Genomic DNA, 14,470 nt, shown 5'->3' on the forward strand with positions numbered 1-14,470 from the left:
TCTGGGTGAGTCCCTGCATGAGGATGAGCGGGCGTCGGTGTCCGTCGGGCAGTGAGCAGGTGTGCGTGACAGAGGGAAAGGCAGGAGTGGGAGCGTGGGAGTGTGCGGTGGGTAGATAGGCGGAGTGCGTGATGTGTAGGGTGTGAGAGCGCGGCCTGTGGGAAGTGGGTAAATGTACGGCGTGTAAGTGGGCAGTGTGCGCGGTGTGTACTGAGTGAGCGCGGAGTGTGCGGAGGGTGTAGGTGTGCAGGGTGTGTGGGGTGGGAGTGTACAGCGGGTGTGCGATTGTGGGGTGCCTGAGTGCAGCGTGTGCGTTCACTAGGTGAGAGTAGAGGGCGGCAGTGTCCACTGTGTGAGGTGTGCGAGCAGACAGTGTGTGCGAGGGAGGATGGCCTGATCCGGGGACGGTACCGGGCCTGATCCCCGCCCCCCCGCCCCCGTTCGGGGTCAACCCTCCCCCCCCCCCCCCCCCCGACATGCACGTTGTGATCCTCCCGCGCCCCTCCTCTTCCTCCTCCCTCCTTCCTCTTCCTCTGTGGCTGCAGGGTTGGGTGTCTGGGCTCCGGGAGCAGGGCCCGGGAAGCGGGGAGGGGGTCCCGGGGTCCGCACCCCGGACCGGCTCCCGGCCTCCGGCGGCGGCCGGTGCCTGCGCCTTTAAGGAAGGGGCGGGGGGAGGGGAGGGGTCGCTCCTCGCAGGCCCCCGCCCCGCCCCGGTCCCCCCTCCCTCCTCCTGACGTCTCTTCCTTCCCGTCCCCGCCGCCGCCGTCGCCGCCGGAGCCTCCGCCGCCGGGCCCGGCCCGCGCCCCCCCGCCCCCCGCCCATGGCGCTGCCCACCGGACCCCCGCCGCCCCGGGGGCGCTAACAGTCGCCCCTCCCCCCCGGGCGGCAACTGCGGGGGTAGAGAAGCCGCCTCCCCCCGCCGCCGCCGGTCCCCGGCCCGGGCCCGGCCCCCGGGCCCCTCCTCGGCCCCGGCCCGACCCCCGGCCCGGCCCCCGCCCCCGCCGCAGCCCCCAGCCCCGCCCGGCCTCGGCCTCGGCCTTTGTGTGCGGCCGGAGGAGAGAGGAGCGCACCGGGCAGGGCCTGGGACGGCGCGGGGAGCGGGGCCGGGGGCACGGGACGGGGACGGGGACGGGAGGGGGCGGCCCTGCGGGGAGACCCCGAGCTCCCGGACCCCCGGACCCCTCTCCCTCCCTCCCTCCCTCCCCGCCCGCCCGCCCGGACCGGCTCCCCGGCCCCGAGCCTCAGCCCCCGGATCACGGCGGCCCAGCCCGGCTCCGGTCCCGGTCCTGGGCCCGGCCCCGGCCGAAGATGTCTTCTTCACGCACAGCGCTGGTCCCGGGCAACGAGCGCAACTCGGACACGGTGAGGCGGGGCCCTGCCGCTGGGGGTGGCGGGGGGGACGGACCGGGAGCCCCCGGCAGGGCCTGACGGGGCCGGGAGAGCGGCCCCAAGGCCGCGGAGGGGGTGCGGGGCGGGGGGGAGGGGGTGCGGGGCGCGGCCGGGGGCCAGCGCGCCCCTCGCCCAGCCGATGAGGTTGAAGGCCGCAGAGGAGGGGCCGGAGGGGTGGGGGAGGGAGGAGCGGAACTGACCGGCCGCAGCGAGCTGGGGGAGGAGGAGGAGCGGAGGCATGGACCGCCCCCCTCCCCCCCGTCGCCGGGACCCCCCCCCCGCCTTATCTGCCCCCTCAAGGCCAGGCTCCCGAGCCCGTGTCCTCGTCGTCCCCCCACGCCCTCGTGACTACGACCCCGTGTCTGTCACGCATGGGGGTCCTGCGCCCCCCCCAGCCACCCTGACCCTTGACTGGGTCCCCCGTGACGCCATCGCCGCGGGAACCTCCGTTCCCCGGGGTCCCCTCGCCACCCCTTGCAGCCGCGGTTCCCTAGCAACGGCATTCCCCGAGGCACGGCTCGCTGGGTGGGGGGGGATGGCCAGATGGTGCCAGCACCACCCCCCTATACCGCGCCCCCCCTCCAACCACCCTCCTCGGACCCCCTTCACCCCCCCGGCCCCCAGACCGGACCGACCTTTACCTCTCCCCTCGGCCCCTGAGGAATCCTCAGGGAAACCGAGGCAGGGGTGGGTCAGGGATAGAAGCAGATTCCCACTGGTGGTGGCGTCCCGTCCCCCCCATTCCTGAGCCCTCGGGAGTCCCGGGGGCAGAGCAGCCATGCCACACGGGGAGTTCTGGGTCCCCGGCCTTCCTCCCTCCTCCTCTCCCCTGCTCCGTCCCCTCGGAGTGGACGGGCGCATCTGGGAAGACCCAGGGCCCACAGGGGCCTAGTAGACAGGCCGCCAGGTGCTACGGGTCCGGTCCCAGCACCTCCGGACCTGCCGTTTCCGGGAGCGCACCCCTCTGCTCTCCTGTTTGGCCTTGCAGGGCCCTGCCCGGCCTTGCCCTCTGGAACCGCCAGGGGCCAGGCGGTGGGTGGCGGGGCGGGGGGCCGGCGAGCTCAACTCCCTCGTGCGAGTCGAGGCTCGCGTGGACACCGGTCCTGGGCCCGGGCTGACCCCTTTCCCCCCCGCCCCCCCCCGCCAGCACCCCCCACTAGGGGGCAGCCGCTCTTCGGACAAGGGTCCGTCGTGGTCCAGCCGCTCGCTGGGCGCCCGCTGCCGCAGCTCCATCGCCTCCGGCCCCGAGGAGCAGCCCCACGTGGGCAGCTACCGGCTCCTGCGCACCATCGGCAAAGGGAACTTCGCCAAGGTCAAGCTGGCCCGGCACGTGCTCACCGGCCGCGAGGTGGGGCGGGGCGGGGCCCCCTCGTGTCTCTGAGGGGCTGGGGGGCCGGGGGACCCCAGGTCCGGGGAGCTGGGGGGGACGGGGACGACTGCACCTCTGAGGGGGGGCTGTGTCTCCGCCTAGGTCGCCATCAAAATCATTGACAAGACTCAGCTGAACCCCAGCAGCCTCCAGAAGGTGAGGGCCTCTGCGATGAGATCTTGGAGCCCGTCTTCTTTCCCTCTTCCTCCCCCCACTTCTCTTTCTCTCCCTCATTCTCCTCTTCTGCTCCTTTCCTCTTTCCCTTCATCTCCCACCCCTTTCCCTCCCATCCATCCTCATCTTTCCCTTCCTCCCCTTCTTCCAATTCCCCTTCCTTCCTTCCTTCCTTCCTTCCTTCCTTCCTTCCTTCCTTCCTTCCTTCCTTCCTTCCTTCCTTCCTTCCTTCCTTCCTTCCTTCCTTCCTTCCTTCCTTCCTTCCTCCCTCCCTCCCTCCCTCCCTCCCTCCCTCCCTCCCTCCCTCCCTTCCTCTCTTCCTCTTCCCTTCCCCTTAATGCCTTCTCCTCTTCTATTCCTTCCCCTCCCATTCTCTCTTTCCCCACTTCACCCTAGAATGGCAGCTGGGGCGGGCTGGGGCAGGGAGGGTGAAAGGAAGTACCACCCTCACCCTGCCTCCAGGAGACTCCAAGGGGGGTCCCTAGGCCAATCTCTTCTCAATCCTGTTGGGGCACCTTGAGCTCTGCCCCACGTGTCAGCTCCCGGACGCAGGCCCTGGGGCTGTCTCCCTCCCACCGCTCCCCTAGTCCCGGCCTGGCTCCAGCCGTGTCCCCCCCACCCCTCCCTGCAGCTGTTCCGTGAGGTCCGCATCATGAAAGGCCTGAACCACCCCAACATCGGTGAGCCGCGGCGGGTGCCGGGGGGCGGGAGGGGTTGGGGCCAGGGGCGGGGGCAGGAACGCTGACCCTGGGGCTGTTGCAGTGAAGCTGTTTGAGGTGATTGAGACGGAGAAGACGCTGTACCTGGTGATGGAATACGCCAGCGCCGGTGAGGATCACCTCTCACCCCTGTATTCTTCCCCATCACCCGCTTTCCCACCCCTTGGAGGTCTCCCTCACCCAGTCCTAACCCCCTCACCCATCCTGTCTGTCCTCAGGGGAAGTTTTTGACTACCTCGTGTCCCACGGACGCATGAAGGAGAAAGAGGCCAGGGCCAAGTTCCGCCAGGTCAGGGTCACGGGGTGCACTTGCGCATATGTGTATGTGTGTGTATGTGCCTGCGTGTGTATGCTGCTGGCTGCTGTGAACACAAGAAGTGCTTAATAAATACGACTGAATGAATGAGCGGCAGGGAGCGGTAGGGTTGGATCTGGAGGTCGGGGCTGTAGGGAGACCCAGGGTTGAGCTTGGTCCTGTCCCGTCCTCAGATTGTGTCGGCCGTGCACTACTGTCACCAGAAGAACATCGTTCACAGGGACCTCAAGGTGCGGCCGCCGCCCCTCGCCTCTCTCCCACCCGTGACCTGCTACTGCTGCTCAACCCAGCCTGCCGAGGGCCCCAGCCACTCCCCCATCTTGCCCCTTCCTACTTACCCCGCTTGGGCCCGCTTGTCCCCACCGCCGCCTCCTCGAGTCCAGCCACGCCTCCCACTGTGGGAGCAGCGTGGCTCAGTGGAAAGAGCCCGGGCTTGGGAGTCAAAGGTCATGTGTTCTAATCCCAGCCCACCACTTGTCACCTATGTGACTTAGGTCAAGTCACTTAACTTCTCTGTGCCTCAGTTACCTCATCTGTACAATGGGGATTGACTGCGAGCCCCACGTGGGACAACCTGATAACCTTGTATTTATCCCAGTGCTTAGAACAGGGCTTGGCACGTAGTAAGCGCTTAACAAATACCATCATTATTATTATTATTTGGCCCAGCCCGGCGCCCCATCTGACTCTGCCCACAGGCCGAGAACCTGCTGCTGGATGCTGACGCCAACATCAAGATCGCAGATTTCGGGTTCAGCAACGAGTTCACGTTGGGCTCCAAGCTGGACACGTTCTGTGGGAGCCCCCCCTACGCCGCCCCTGAACTCTTCCAGGGCAAAAAGTACGATGGCCCTGAGGTGGACATCTGGAGTCTGGGGGTCATCCTGTACACCCTGGTCAGCGGCTCGCTGCCCTTTGATGGCCAGAACCTCAAAGTGAGCAGGGGAGGGGACCTAGGGGGATGAGACCCCCGCCTAGGAGAGAGGGAGGGGCAAAGAGGGGCCGAAAGACCCCCTCATGGGGGAAGAAAGGGCCGTATGGGAGGGTTGGGAGGCCAAGGGGGGATCGAGAGAGCACGGCGCTCTTAGGAGTAGAGGAGTAGTGCCTGTCTGCACTACTGAGGAGCAGGCCGGTGTGGGGTTGGTGGGAGCTGCAGAGGAACGGGTCGGCCCCAAGGGGACTCCTTCACTCAGAACACCCCCCCTCCCCTCCCCGCCAGGAGCTGCGGGAACGGGTGTTGCGGGGCAAGTACCGCGTCCCCTTCTACATGTCCACGGACTGCGAGAGCATCCTGCGCCGCTTCCTAGTCCTGAACCCCGCCAAGCGCTGCCCCCTGGAGGTGAGGCTGCATCTGCCCCCGTCCTGGCCCCGCCCCATCATCCACCTGGCAGCGCCCCCAGCCCCCTCCCCCCCACTCGCGACCCCCTTCCCCCGGCCCTGTAGAGGTCCTCTGGCGGGGAGGCCCGTGTCGTGTCATCCGGCTGAACTGGACAGGGTAGAGTGGGGCGTGGGGAACTAAGCTTCCCTCCCACGGGACAGATTTCCGTCCCAGGCGGCAACGAGGCGGAAACAGCAATTAGCTAATAAGCCTGGAGGCTAATTACAGGGTGTTGGGGCCCTAGACGCGGCAGGGGAGGGGGCGGCCTGGGTCGGGAGGGGGGTTCTGACCCCTGCCCCCTTCCCCCAGCAAATCATGAAGGACAAGTGGATCAACATCGGCTACGAGGGGGAGGAGCTGAGGCCGTACAAGGAGCCCGAGGAGGATTATGGGGACACGAAGCGAATCGGTGCGGGGCAGGGAGATGGGGGGTCATATGGAACGCCGTGGGATGGGCACTGCGCCGGCCGCAGGGTGGGCTTGAGGGCGGGATTCTCAGCCCCCTGTCTCTCCCCTCCTCCTTCCCCGTCCCCAGAGGTCATAGTGGGGATGGGCTACTCGAGGATGGAGACTGAGGATTAAGGGGATACAGATCCTCTTGCGAGGTGTGGGGGCACGGAATGCTGCAGGATGGGCACCGTGCGGGGGGGTGGAGGGAGGAGTGCGGGCACGATTCTGAGCCCCCTGGCCCCTCCATCTACCCCATCCCTAGAGGTCATGGTGGGGATGGGCTACTCGAGGGAGGAGATCAAAGAGGCGCTGAACAACCAGAAATACAACGAGGTCACTGCCACCTACCTCCTGCTGGGCAGGAAGAACGAGGTAGGCCAGGTGGGGCGGGGTGGGACTAGGGGCGGGGCCCGGCGGGGGCGGACCCCAGACTGCTTCAGGCTCAGACTGTGACTGTGGACCCCACAGGAGGGCGGGGACCGGGGGGCCCCTGGCCTGGCCCTGGCCCGGGTGCGGGCGCCCAGCGAAGGCAACGGCACGGCCAAAGGGTCCGGTTCTGGCCACAGCAAAGGTCAGCGCGGCTCCACGTACCACCGGCAGCGCCGGCACAGCGACTTTTGTGAGTCTCGACCCCTGGTCCTTGCTCTCTTTCCCTCACCTGGGGAAAGGCCAACTCCCTGAATGCAGCGAGTGGGTGGGGTGGGGTGGGGCGATTTTCAGCGACTGAAACCTCGTGACTGCCAGGCCCCTCCCCTCATTCCCTTCCCTCATCCCTTCGTCCCATCCTCTCCCCTCATCCACTTCCCCCCATCCCTCACGCCCTCTCTCCCCAGGGAGGGCTGACTGGCAAGAGGCCTGAGGGCACTGATCGGTGGGCAATCCCTCCCCTCCACAGGCGGCCCCTCCCCTGCGCCTCTGCACCCCAAGCGCAGCCCCACAGGCACGGGGGAGGCCGAACTGAAGGAGGAACGGCTACCGTCCCGTAAGACCAGCTGCAGTACGGTGGGCGGGAGCCGGGGCCTGCCCCCTCCCAGCCCCATGGTCAGCAGCGCTCACAACCCCAACAAAGCGGAGATCCCAGAGCGGCACAAGGACAGCGCCGGTCCCCCCGTGAGTGCTCAGGGTCCATGCTGGGCCCCTCGGCCCCCCCCCCCAATTCTGTGCTCTTTTGGTTCCCCCACTGCTGTGCCCCCTCACCCTCTTCCCCATGCTGTGCCTGCAGAATAACCTCCCCCCCAGCGCAATGACCCGTAGGAACACGTATGTATGTACTGAGCGCCCAGGCTCCGAGCGCCCCTCCCTGCTTCCCAACGGCAAAGAGAACAGGTACGGGGCAGGGGTTGGGGGGAGATGGGATTGGGGAGAGGGAGCGGAGAGGGAGGGCCGGGGACCGTGGCCGGGGGTTGGGTTGGGGGGGATCTGATTCCCCCTTCCTCCCCCAGCTCTGGACCCCCAAGGGTACCGCCTGCCTCTCCGTCCAGCCACAGTCTGGCGCCCGCCTCGGGCGACCGCAGCCGCCTGTCCCGCGGCTCCACCCTGCGCAGCACCTTCCACGGAGGGCAGGTGCGGGACCGCCGCGGGGGGGCGGCTGTGCAGAACGGCCCCCCCGCCTCGCCCACCCTGTCGCACGAGGCCTCGCCGCTACCCCCTGGCCGCAGCCGGCCCGCCGCCAACCTCTTCAGCAAGCTCACCTCTAAGCTGACCCGCAGGTGAGGACGGTGGCTCCCCGGGGGGCCGGCGGGGGCGGGGGTGGGGTGGGGGCCGGACCCACGCTCAGCCTCCTGTGGCCTCTGACTGCTGACCTCTCCGCTCTCTGCTCCTTGCCTTTTGCCCCTCCTTTGCCCCCCTCCCACCTCCCCTGCCCCCGCAGGGTCACTCTCGACCCGTCCAAGCGGCAGAGTTCAAACCGCTGTGTGTCGGGTGCGGCCCTGCCCCAGGGATCCAAGATCCGTAAGTCTTCCCTGTCCCCTCCCGCCCTCTGTCCCCCGAAGGGGGCTTCCTGTCCACTTCTCTGTCTCTCTGTCTCTCTGTCGCTGCCTGGTCTCTATCTCTGCTCCCCCTCCTCCTCCTATCTTCCACTAACAGCCAGGCTGAGTGCAGCTGGGCCCCTGCCCTGCCCCCCAGCCCCGGGTCAGGTCAGGAGCCCAGAAACGTGGCAACCCTCATGGGTCCCCCACAGAGGTGGCCCGAGCCCGGTAGGGGCGTCTGGGGTCCGTTGAGGGAAACGAAGAGTGAGGCAGGAGGGGGGGTCAGGCCCCGGGGCAAGCCACAGTCATAGGACACTCCCTGTCCCCAGGGTCGCAGACGAACCTGAGAGAATCGGGGGACCTGAGATCACAAGGTAAGAACCCCCCCCCGATCTTCCGTCCCCTGCGACCTCCACCCCCGGCCGGCCGACCCTCCACCCCCTCGGCCCCTTAACCGCCCGTCTCCTCCCGCCTCGCAGTGGCCATCTACCTGGGGCTCCGAAGGAAGCCACCTCCGGCCCCCGGCTGCTCCGATTTCCCTGGAGCGTGAAGCTGACCAGCTCGCGCCCGCCCGAGGCGCTCATGGCCGCCCTGCACCGCGCCACACACGCCGCACGCTGCCGCTGCCGCCAGCCTCAGCCCTTCCTGCTGTCCTGCCTGCACGGGGGCGCCGGCGGCCCGGACCCCCTGTCCCACTTCGAGGTGGAGGTGTGCCAGTTGCCGCGGGCCGGCCTGCGCGGGGTCCTGTTCCGCCGGGTGGCGGGCACGGCCCCGGCCTTCCGCTCGCTGGTCAGCCGCATCGCCGACGACTTGGAGCTCTAGGGCCGGAGCCCTGGCCCCGCCGCCCCGCCCCCACATCCCCTGTTCCCCGCCCCCCAGCCCCAGCGAAGACGTGGGCCCCGACCCCCTTCCCACCCTTCGCGGGGACGGGAACGGGGGCTGCGTCTCCCACCTCCCGGGCTGGGGCGGGGACCCAGAGCGGGCTTCGAGACTGAGCCGGCTGGGAGAGATGAGGGGTGCCCCCCCGTCGCCTCACTCTCCACCACATCTCTCTCCAGCTCCCAGCCCTAAGCTCCACCGAACCAGATGTGTGTGTTGGGGTGGCGGCAGAGCCGAGCCCAGGGCGGGTTTGCAGTGGGGGTCTCCTGGCAGCTGTGATCGGGGGCCAAATGGCCGTTTCTCCCTTCATCTCCCTTGGGGCCCGGCTCTGCCCCCAGCTCCCCAAACCACCCCCCGCCGCCAGGCCAGGGGAGGGGCCTCCATCCGTCATTCTGCCAGGGGCTGTGCAGCCCCCACCCCTCCTCAGGGATACTGCCAGCCCCGCCCCTCCCCCCCCACCCCGGGAAGGCACCCGCCAACATCGTGGTATCTGGGCCTCCCTCCTCCCGCCCCCCCCTTCCCAGGGCCCGGCACTTTGTACAAACCCTGTAAATAGACCCCTCTCCCCCCCCCCCCTCCCCCCCGGGTCCATCGGGGCGTGCCCCGCCCTCACCAGGCGCTGCCACCGCTCCGGTTTTTAAGTTATTACCCCTCCACCCTCCTGTACCGACCAATAAATGTAGGAGACCCCCAACCCCTCGCCGCCTTCTTCTCCCCCGCTGCTCCACCCACCCGTGGAAGCTCTCAGGGGCAGAATGTGGGGCGCGTGGGCCCTGAGATGGGGACCCTTGGGCAAATCCACAGCTGGGGAAGGGGGTAGAGGTAGTCTGGACCCCTCCCTGAGGTGAGAGGCCCTACCCCCAGCCTGTCCCCTGCCCCGACCCACTTCCAATCCCCATCTTTCCTTTCCTCCGACAACGTTGCTCCTGTGGGTTAGGAACCCTGAGGCTTGAATTCCTCGGTCGACTGCTGCCCCAACCCCCAAGACCAGTGCGCGCCGCCCCGAGAAAGCCAGAATCACACAGCTGGGCCCCACACTACTTTTAATGCAGCTCCGTGGGAGGAGCAAAGAGGGGGTGGGGCCATCCTATTTCTGGGCGGGAATCATGTCGTCGATGGACTGGCCTTTCTCCAGTTTCTTCTCCATCTCCACCATGAGCTTCACCCCGTCCACCACCAGCTGCACCTGCTCCACTTCCGAGGAGCCCAGGCGGTCGGCGTTGGAGACGTCAAACACGGAGCCCACGGCTGCTGTGTCCACGCCGCCTGGGGTGGGAGACAGGGGGTCAGCTCGGAGCTGGGGGGTGGGAGGGGTGGCCAGGCAGAGGTGGATGGTCTCGCCAGATAGGAGAAGGGGATGGGGGTCAGTTCGGAATTGGAGAAGGGCTGTGGGGGGCCTAACTGGCAGTGATTGACGGCCTGGCTGGAGAAGGGAAGGGAAGGGGGTCAGTTCAGAGCTGGGAGGGGGTCAGGGACTGGCAGTGATTGGTGGCTTTGCCAGGGAGGAAGAGACGGTGGTCAGCTCGGAGCTGGAGGGGGCAGTGATGGGAGTGGCTGGTAGCGATTGTGGCCTTGCCAGGGAGAAGGGGACGGGGTCAGCTTGGAACTGGAGGGGGGCGGTGAGGGAGACGACTGGCAGCGATTGGTGGCCTTGTCAGGGAGGGCAGGGAGACGGGGTGGAAGTGAGGATGGATCTGGATGAAAAGAAACGGGGTGGGCAGGGGAGGGAGGAGAAGGGTTGGGCAAGGATGGCTGGAGGGCATGGGGAAGACCGGAGCGGCAAGAAAAGAAGAGGGGTAAGGAAGAGGTGGGCGGGTGGGCAGGGGAGATGAGTGGGTCAGAGGAAGAGAGGAGGTAGATGATGATGAGTGAAGGGTGAGGCAGGAGCATGTGGGGCAGGGTAGGAGGAGGGAACAGAGGGATGGGGAAGGAGGTGGGAGAAGGGGTGGGGCAGAATGCATGTAGCTGGAATTGGGCGGGGGTCCCGGGAGAGAAGTGTCGAGGAACCTGAAGAGCAGTCTATGGCTCTCCCATTTGTCTGTTGTGACCTTGGGCAAGTCACTTCACTGTCCCTCAGTTACCCCATCCGCAGAATGGGGATTAAGACTGTGAGACCCATGTGGGACGTGGACCGTGTTTAGCCTGATTAGCTTGTACTTACCCCAAGGTTTAGTACCGTGTATAACTCATACTAAGCATTTAACAAGTGCCCTAAAAAATGAAACGGAGTGGGATGGGGCGGGAGGCGGGACAGGAGACAGGGAGGGCACAGGGGAGACAGGGAGTGAGGCAGGGGCAGGAGATAGGCAGAAAAGGTGAGAGGTGGGTGGCACTGGACAGAATGTAAGAGGAAGGGGCGGAAGGGTCAGGGAGGGAGAAGGGGTGTGGTAGAGCTGGGCGGAGAGGCCGCACCTGTGCCCCGTTTCTGCAGCCGCAGGCGAGTAAGGATCTCCTCGAATTTGGGATGTTTGCTGAGATGGGCCAGTTTGACGTGGACTCCCCCACGCAGGCCAGTGCCAAGGTTGGAGGGGCAGGTCAGCACGTAGCCCAGATGTTCGTTCCACATGAAGGGGTGGCCGGCCTTCTTGAAGATTTCCTCAATCTAAGAGTCGACAGTGTGGAGGCTGGTGGGGGTGGGGAATGGGGAGCCCGACAGGACCCCCAAACTGACCCTGGACCCGGACTCCCCCCAGCACCGCCCCCTCGGAGGGGGAAGGGGGGACTCGGGTCAGGGGTCAGTGGTCACCTTCTGCAGCCCGACGCAGAAGCGGCGGAAAACCTCCTTCATGTTGCCACCCTTCTCCATGGAGATGACCCGGAGATGATCCTCCTCGTTCACCCACACCAAGAAGCTCTTGTTGTCATTGTGCCTGGGGGCAGTGGGAGACAGTGAGAACTGTGGTTTTTGTTGTGGGCCAAGGAAGTGCCAAGCACCGTACTGAGCGCTGGGAACGTTACAAGATGATCAGGTCCCCACACGGGACTCAGAGTCTAAGTAGGAGGGAGCATGGGTAGTGAATCCCCATTTTGCAGATGAGGGGACTGAGGCACAGAGAAGTTAAGTGACCTGCCCAAGGTCACACAGAAGACAAGTGGGATTAGAACTCAGGTCCTCCGAGGCCCAGGCCCGTACTCTTTCCACTAGGCCACGCTGCTTCTCAGCGAGGTGGGCAGCAAGGGGTCAGAAGAGGCAGATCAGAGCCGCCGGGGCCCCGAAGGGCTCCCAGTTCCAGATCCCTCCTCCCCAAAGTCGGTGCAGTTTTCCTCTCAAGCGCTTAGTACAGTGCTCTGCACATAGGAAGCGCTCAATAAACACCACTGATGATGATGATAATGATGATGATGATGATGATGCTTTCGAGGGGAGCTCAACATGAGGGTCCAGCCCAGCCCCCGCCCGCCCCACCCTCAGCCCTTGGAGCGGCCGGGGACGGGCTGGGGCGGGGCCAGGGGGCATGGCCAGGGGGCATGGCCAGGGGATGGAGCCCAGGAGAAGCGTCCGGGGTTGGCAGGGCATCAGCGTGGGAGGGGCGGGCCCAGAGAGGGTGCGGTGGGAGGGGGCAATGCCCGTGGAAGGGGCGGGGCCTAGGGCTCGGCCGGGCGGGCCTTGGGCGGGGCTCACCAGATGCCACGGGCGTCCGGCCAGTCTCTGGCCATGCCGGAGGCCAGCAGCAGGGGGGACACGGGCTTGTCGAAGAGGAAGTGGTCGTCGATCAGCTGCTGCTGCTCCTGCTCCGTCATGCTCTTGAGCGGGTAGTACTTACCCTTGAACTCGCCCGTCAGGCTGTTCAGGGCTGAGGAGGGGGCGAGGGACCGGGAGGGAGCCGGGGGTCAGTGCTGCTCCCTCCCGGACCGGCCTGCGGCCCGTCCTCGGGCCGGGGCGGGCAGCGGGTGGGGGGCGAGGGTAGGGTCGGGGTCACGGGGGTCGCGGCGGAGTGTGTGTGGGGGGGGGGGTTGTCTCACCGTCCACCGAGAGCTTTTCCACGGCGCGGCGCTCCCCGCGGGAGCAATGTGGGGGCAGCGTGTAGCCCTTGATGCTGCGGCCCGTGCGGACGCGACTGCTCAGCACGTAGTTGGGGTCCAGGTCATCGCCGCCCTGGGGGGACGGGAAGCGAACGGGAGAAGCGGGGAGGGGGCAGGGAGGGGAGGGAAGGACCTTTAGCCGCCGCCCCCGCCCACCTGGCCGCCCCCGCCGTCCGGCGCCCCCGCCGCCCTCCTCCCCAACCTTGAGATTGTCGTGGTTCAGGTCCGTCTTGTGCTTGTCCGTGGGCTTGTAGCCGCCGTGGCGGTCCTGGATGATGGGGTCGAACAGGTCCTTGAAGACCACGTACGACTCCTCGTCCCCGGCCACGCAGCCCACCGTCATGATAAACGGGTGTCCTGGGGGAGGGAGCGGCGGCGGAGGCTCAGGTCAGAGGCCTCCGGCCGCTCCTCCCCGCGGAGCCCCCCACCCCGACCCCGGGGCAAGGAGGGGCCGGCCGACGGGGGTCCGGGCGGGGTCTCGGGGCGGGGGGATGGGGGCGGGGGGGCTCACCGGGGTTGTCCACTCCGGTCTGGATGATGTCGTCCAGGGTGAACCCGCTAGGGGTTTCCTTGTCGCGCAGCTTCTTGTACAGGTCCGGGGTGAGCACCTTGGCCATGTGATTGTTGTGCTTGGTCAGGTCGGGGAACTCCTCCTCCGGCTTGAAGTTCAGTTTGTATTTGTTGTGGGTGTTTCCGAACGGCATGGTGGCGGTGGCGGCGGGAGACCGGTCCTGGCGGGAGAGCGGGGACACTCAAACCCCGGCCCCCCCTTTCCCCCGACAATCCCGGGGACGAAGGGGGAAGGGGACGGTTGGCACCCCTTGCCCTCGGGACTATTTTTAGCCTCTCTGCCCCACCCCTCCCCCGCAGCTGCCGCCTCCCTCGCCCCCCGCCCCTCGTCCCTCCCCCTGACACCCTCCGAAGCATTCCCGGCTCCTCTTGCCCTGAGTCAGCTGCTCCGGGGACCGGGGCGCCCCGGCTTCTTGCTGCCAGGACCCCAGCCCCTCTGGCTCTCCCTCGCACCTCTGGAACCTCGAACCCTGCCGCCCACGTCCTGTTTCCCCCAGAGACCCAGATTTGGGGAGATCCTCGCGTGCCCCGTCCCGCAAGTGGGTTACGCAGTCCCCCTCTCTCCCCAGTCCTTTTAATTCACTCATTGATTCACTCATTCAATAGCATTTATTGAGCGCTTACTATGTGCAGAGCGCTGTACTAAGCGCTTGGAATGTACAGTTCGGCCACAGATAGAGACAATCCCCAGCCAGACCCTCACAGTCTACACGGAGGGTTTTAACCTCTCGAAGCGTCCAGATCCCCTCGTTCTTCTAGTTCTCCAATTTCCCCATTCCCTCCATCTTCCAATTCCTCCGTTCCCCCCCAGTTGTCCAACCCTAGAGGACCCTGTTTTCCCCAATCCCCACAATCCCCTCCGGCCTCTCGGCACCCCAGGACCCCGAAACCGCCCGGTGCCCCCCCGGTCCGGTACCTGCAAACGGCCTGGGTTTGGTTTATCCCACAGTCACGGTGACCCGTGGGGGAAGCTCTGCCTACGCGCTTTATAGCGGTCCCTGGGGGGCGGAGGGAGCGGGGGGTGGGGGGACTGTCACCTGCTCTGGCTGCGATTCTAGCTGGGGGGGGGCGGGCAGCAAGAGGAGGGAAAGCTGAACCACCCCCCCAACCCCAACCCAACCCGGGCATCGCACCACGTGGGCCTGCAGCCCCCCCTCAACACACAAACACCCGCAGGGTGGGTCGCTGTCCAGCCTTGTATGGCCGAATCGAGCCTGGCGCGAACCCAGGCGCGTA

At 66.8% G+C, this 14,470-nt stretch overlaps 2 protein-coding genes across 4 annotated transcripts; one reads left to right on the plus strand and one right to left on the minus strand.

Moving 5' to 3' along the window:
* The first annotated feature begins 1,234 nt into the window (after nt 1-1,234).
* MARK4 (microtubule affinity regulating kinase 4) lies at nt 1,235-9,202 on the plus strand. Of its 2 annotated transcripts, XM_029065224.1 has the most exons (18): nt 1,235-1,362; nt 2,537-2,737; nt 2,861-2,914; nt 3,564-3,612; nt 3,695-3,760; nt 3,870-3,940; nt 4,141-4,197; nt 4,666-4,902; nt 5,187-5,306; nt 5,655-5,754; nt 6,058-6,167; nt 6,264-6,414; nt 6,691-6,905; nt 7,018-7,121; nt 7,238-7,504; nt 7,666-7,745; nt 8,092-8,136; nt 8,242-8,409. In XM_029065224.1, the coding sequence occupies exons 1-18, from the start codon at nt 1,309-1,311 to the stop codon at nt 8,310-8,312; spliced, it is 2,052 nt and encodes a 683-aa protein (XP_028921057.1). In that variant the 5' UTR covers nt 1,235-1,308; the 3' UTR covers nt 8,313-8,409. The 2 variants fall into 2 exon arrangements, with proteins under 2 accessions (XP_028921057.1, XP_028921056.1); XM_029065223.2 differs by lacking the exon at nt 7,666-7,745 and having other exon boundaries at nt 8,242-9,202.
* A 463-nt stretch (nt 9,203-9,665) lies between these two features.
* Nucleotides 9,666-14,245, minus strand: CKM (creatine kinase, M-type). 2 transcript variants are annotated; one of them, XM_029065289.1, is made up of 8 exons: nt 14,151-14,244; nt 13,176-13,395; nt 12,867-13,021; nt 12,605-12,737; nt 12,264-12,435; nt 11,388-11,511; nt 11,054-11,243; nt 9,666-9,907 (listed from the first exon to the last, which is right to left on the minus strand). In XM_029065289.1, exons 2-8 carry the CDS (start codon nt 13,366-13,368, stop codon nt 9,729-9,731), a joined length of 1,146 nt encoding a protein of 381 aa, XP_028921122.1. In that variant the 5' UTR covers nt 13,369-13,395; nt 14,151-14,244; the 3' UTR covers nt 9,666-9,728. The 2 variants fall into 2 exon arrangements, with proteins under 2 accessions (XP_028921122.1, XP_028921121.1); XM_029065288.1 differs by having other exon boundaries at nt 12,605-13,021; nt 14,151-14,245.
* Between the last annotated feature and the right edge of the window lie 225 nt (nt 14,246-14,470).

The sequence above is a fragment of the Ornithorhynchus anatinus genome, chromosome 5 (assembly GCF_004115215.2).
Source record: "Ornithorhynchus anatinus isolate Pmale09 chromosome 5, mOrnAna1.pri.v4, whole genome shotgun sequence".
In the NCBI taxonomy this organism is placed as follows: domain Eukaryota; kingdom Metazoa; phylum Chordata; class Mammalia; order Monotremata; family Ornithorhynchidae; genus Ornithorhynchus; species Ornithorhynchus anatinus.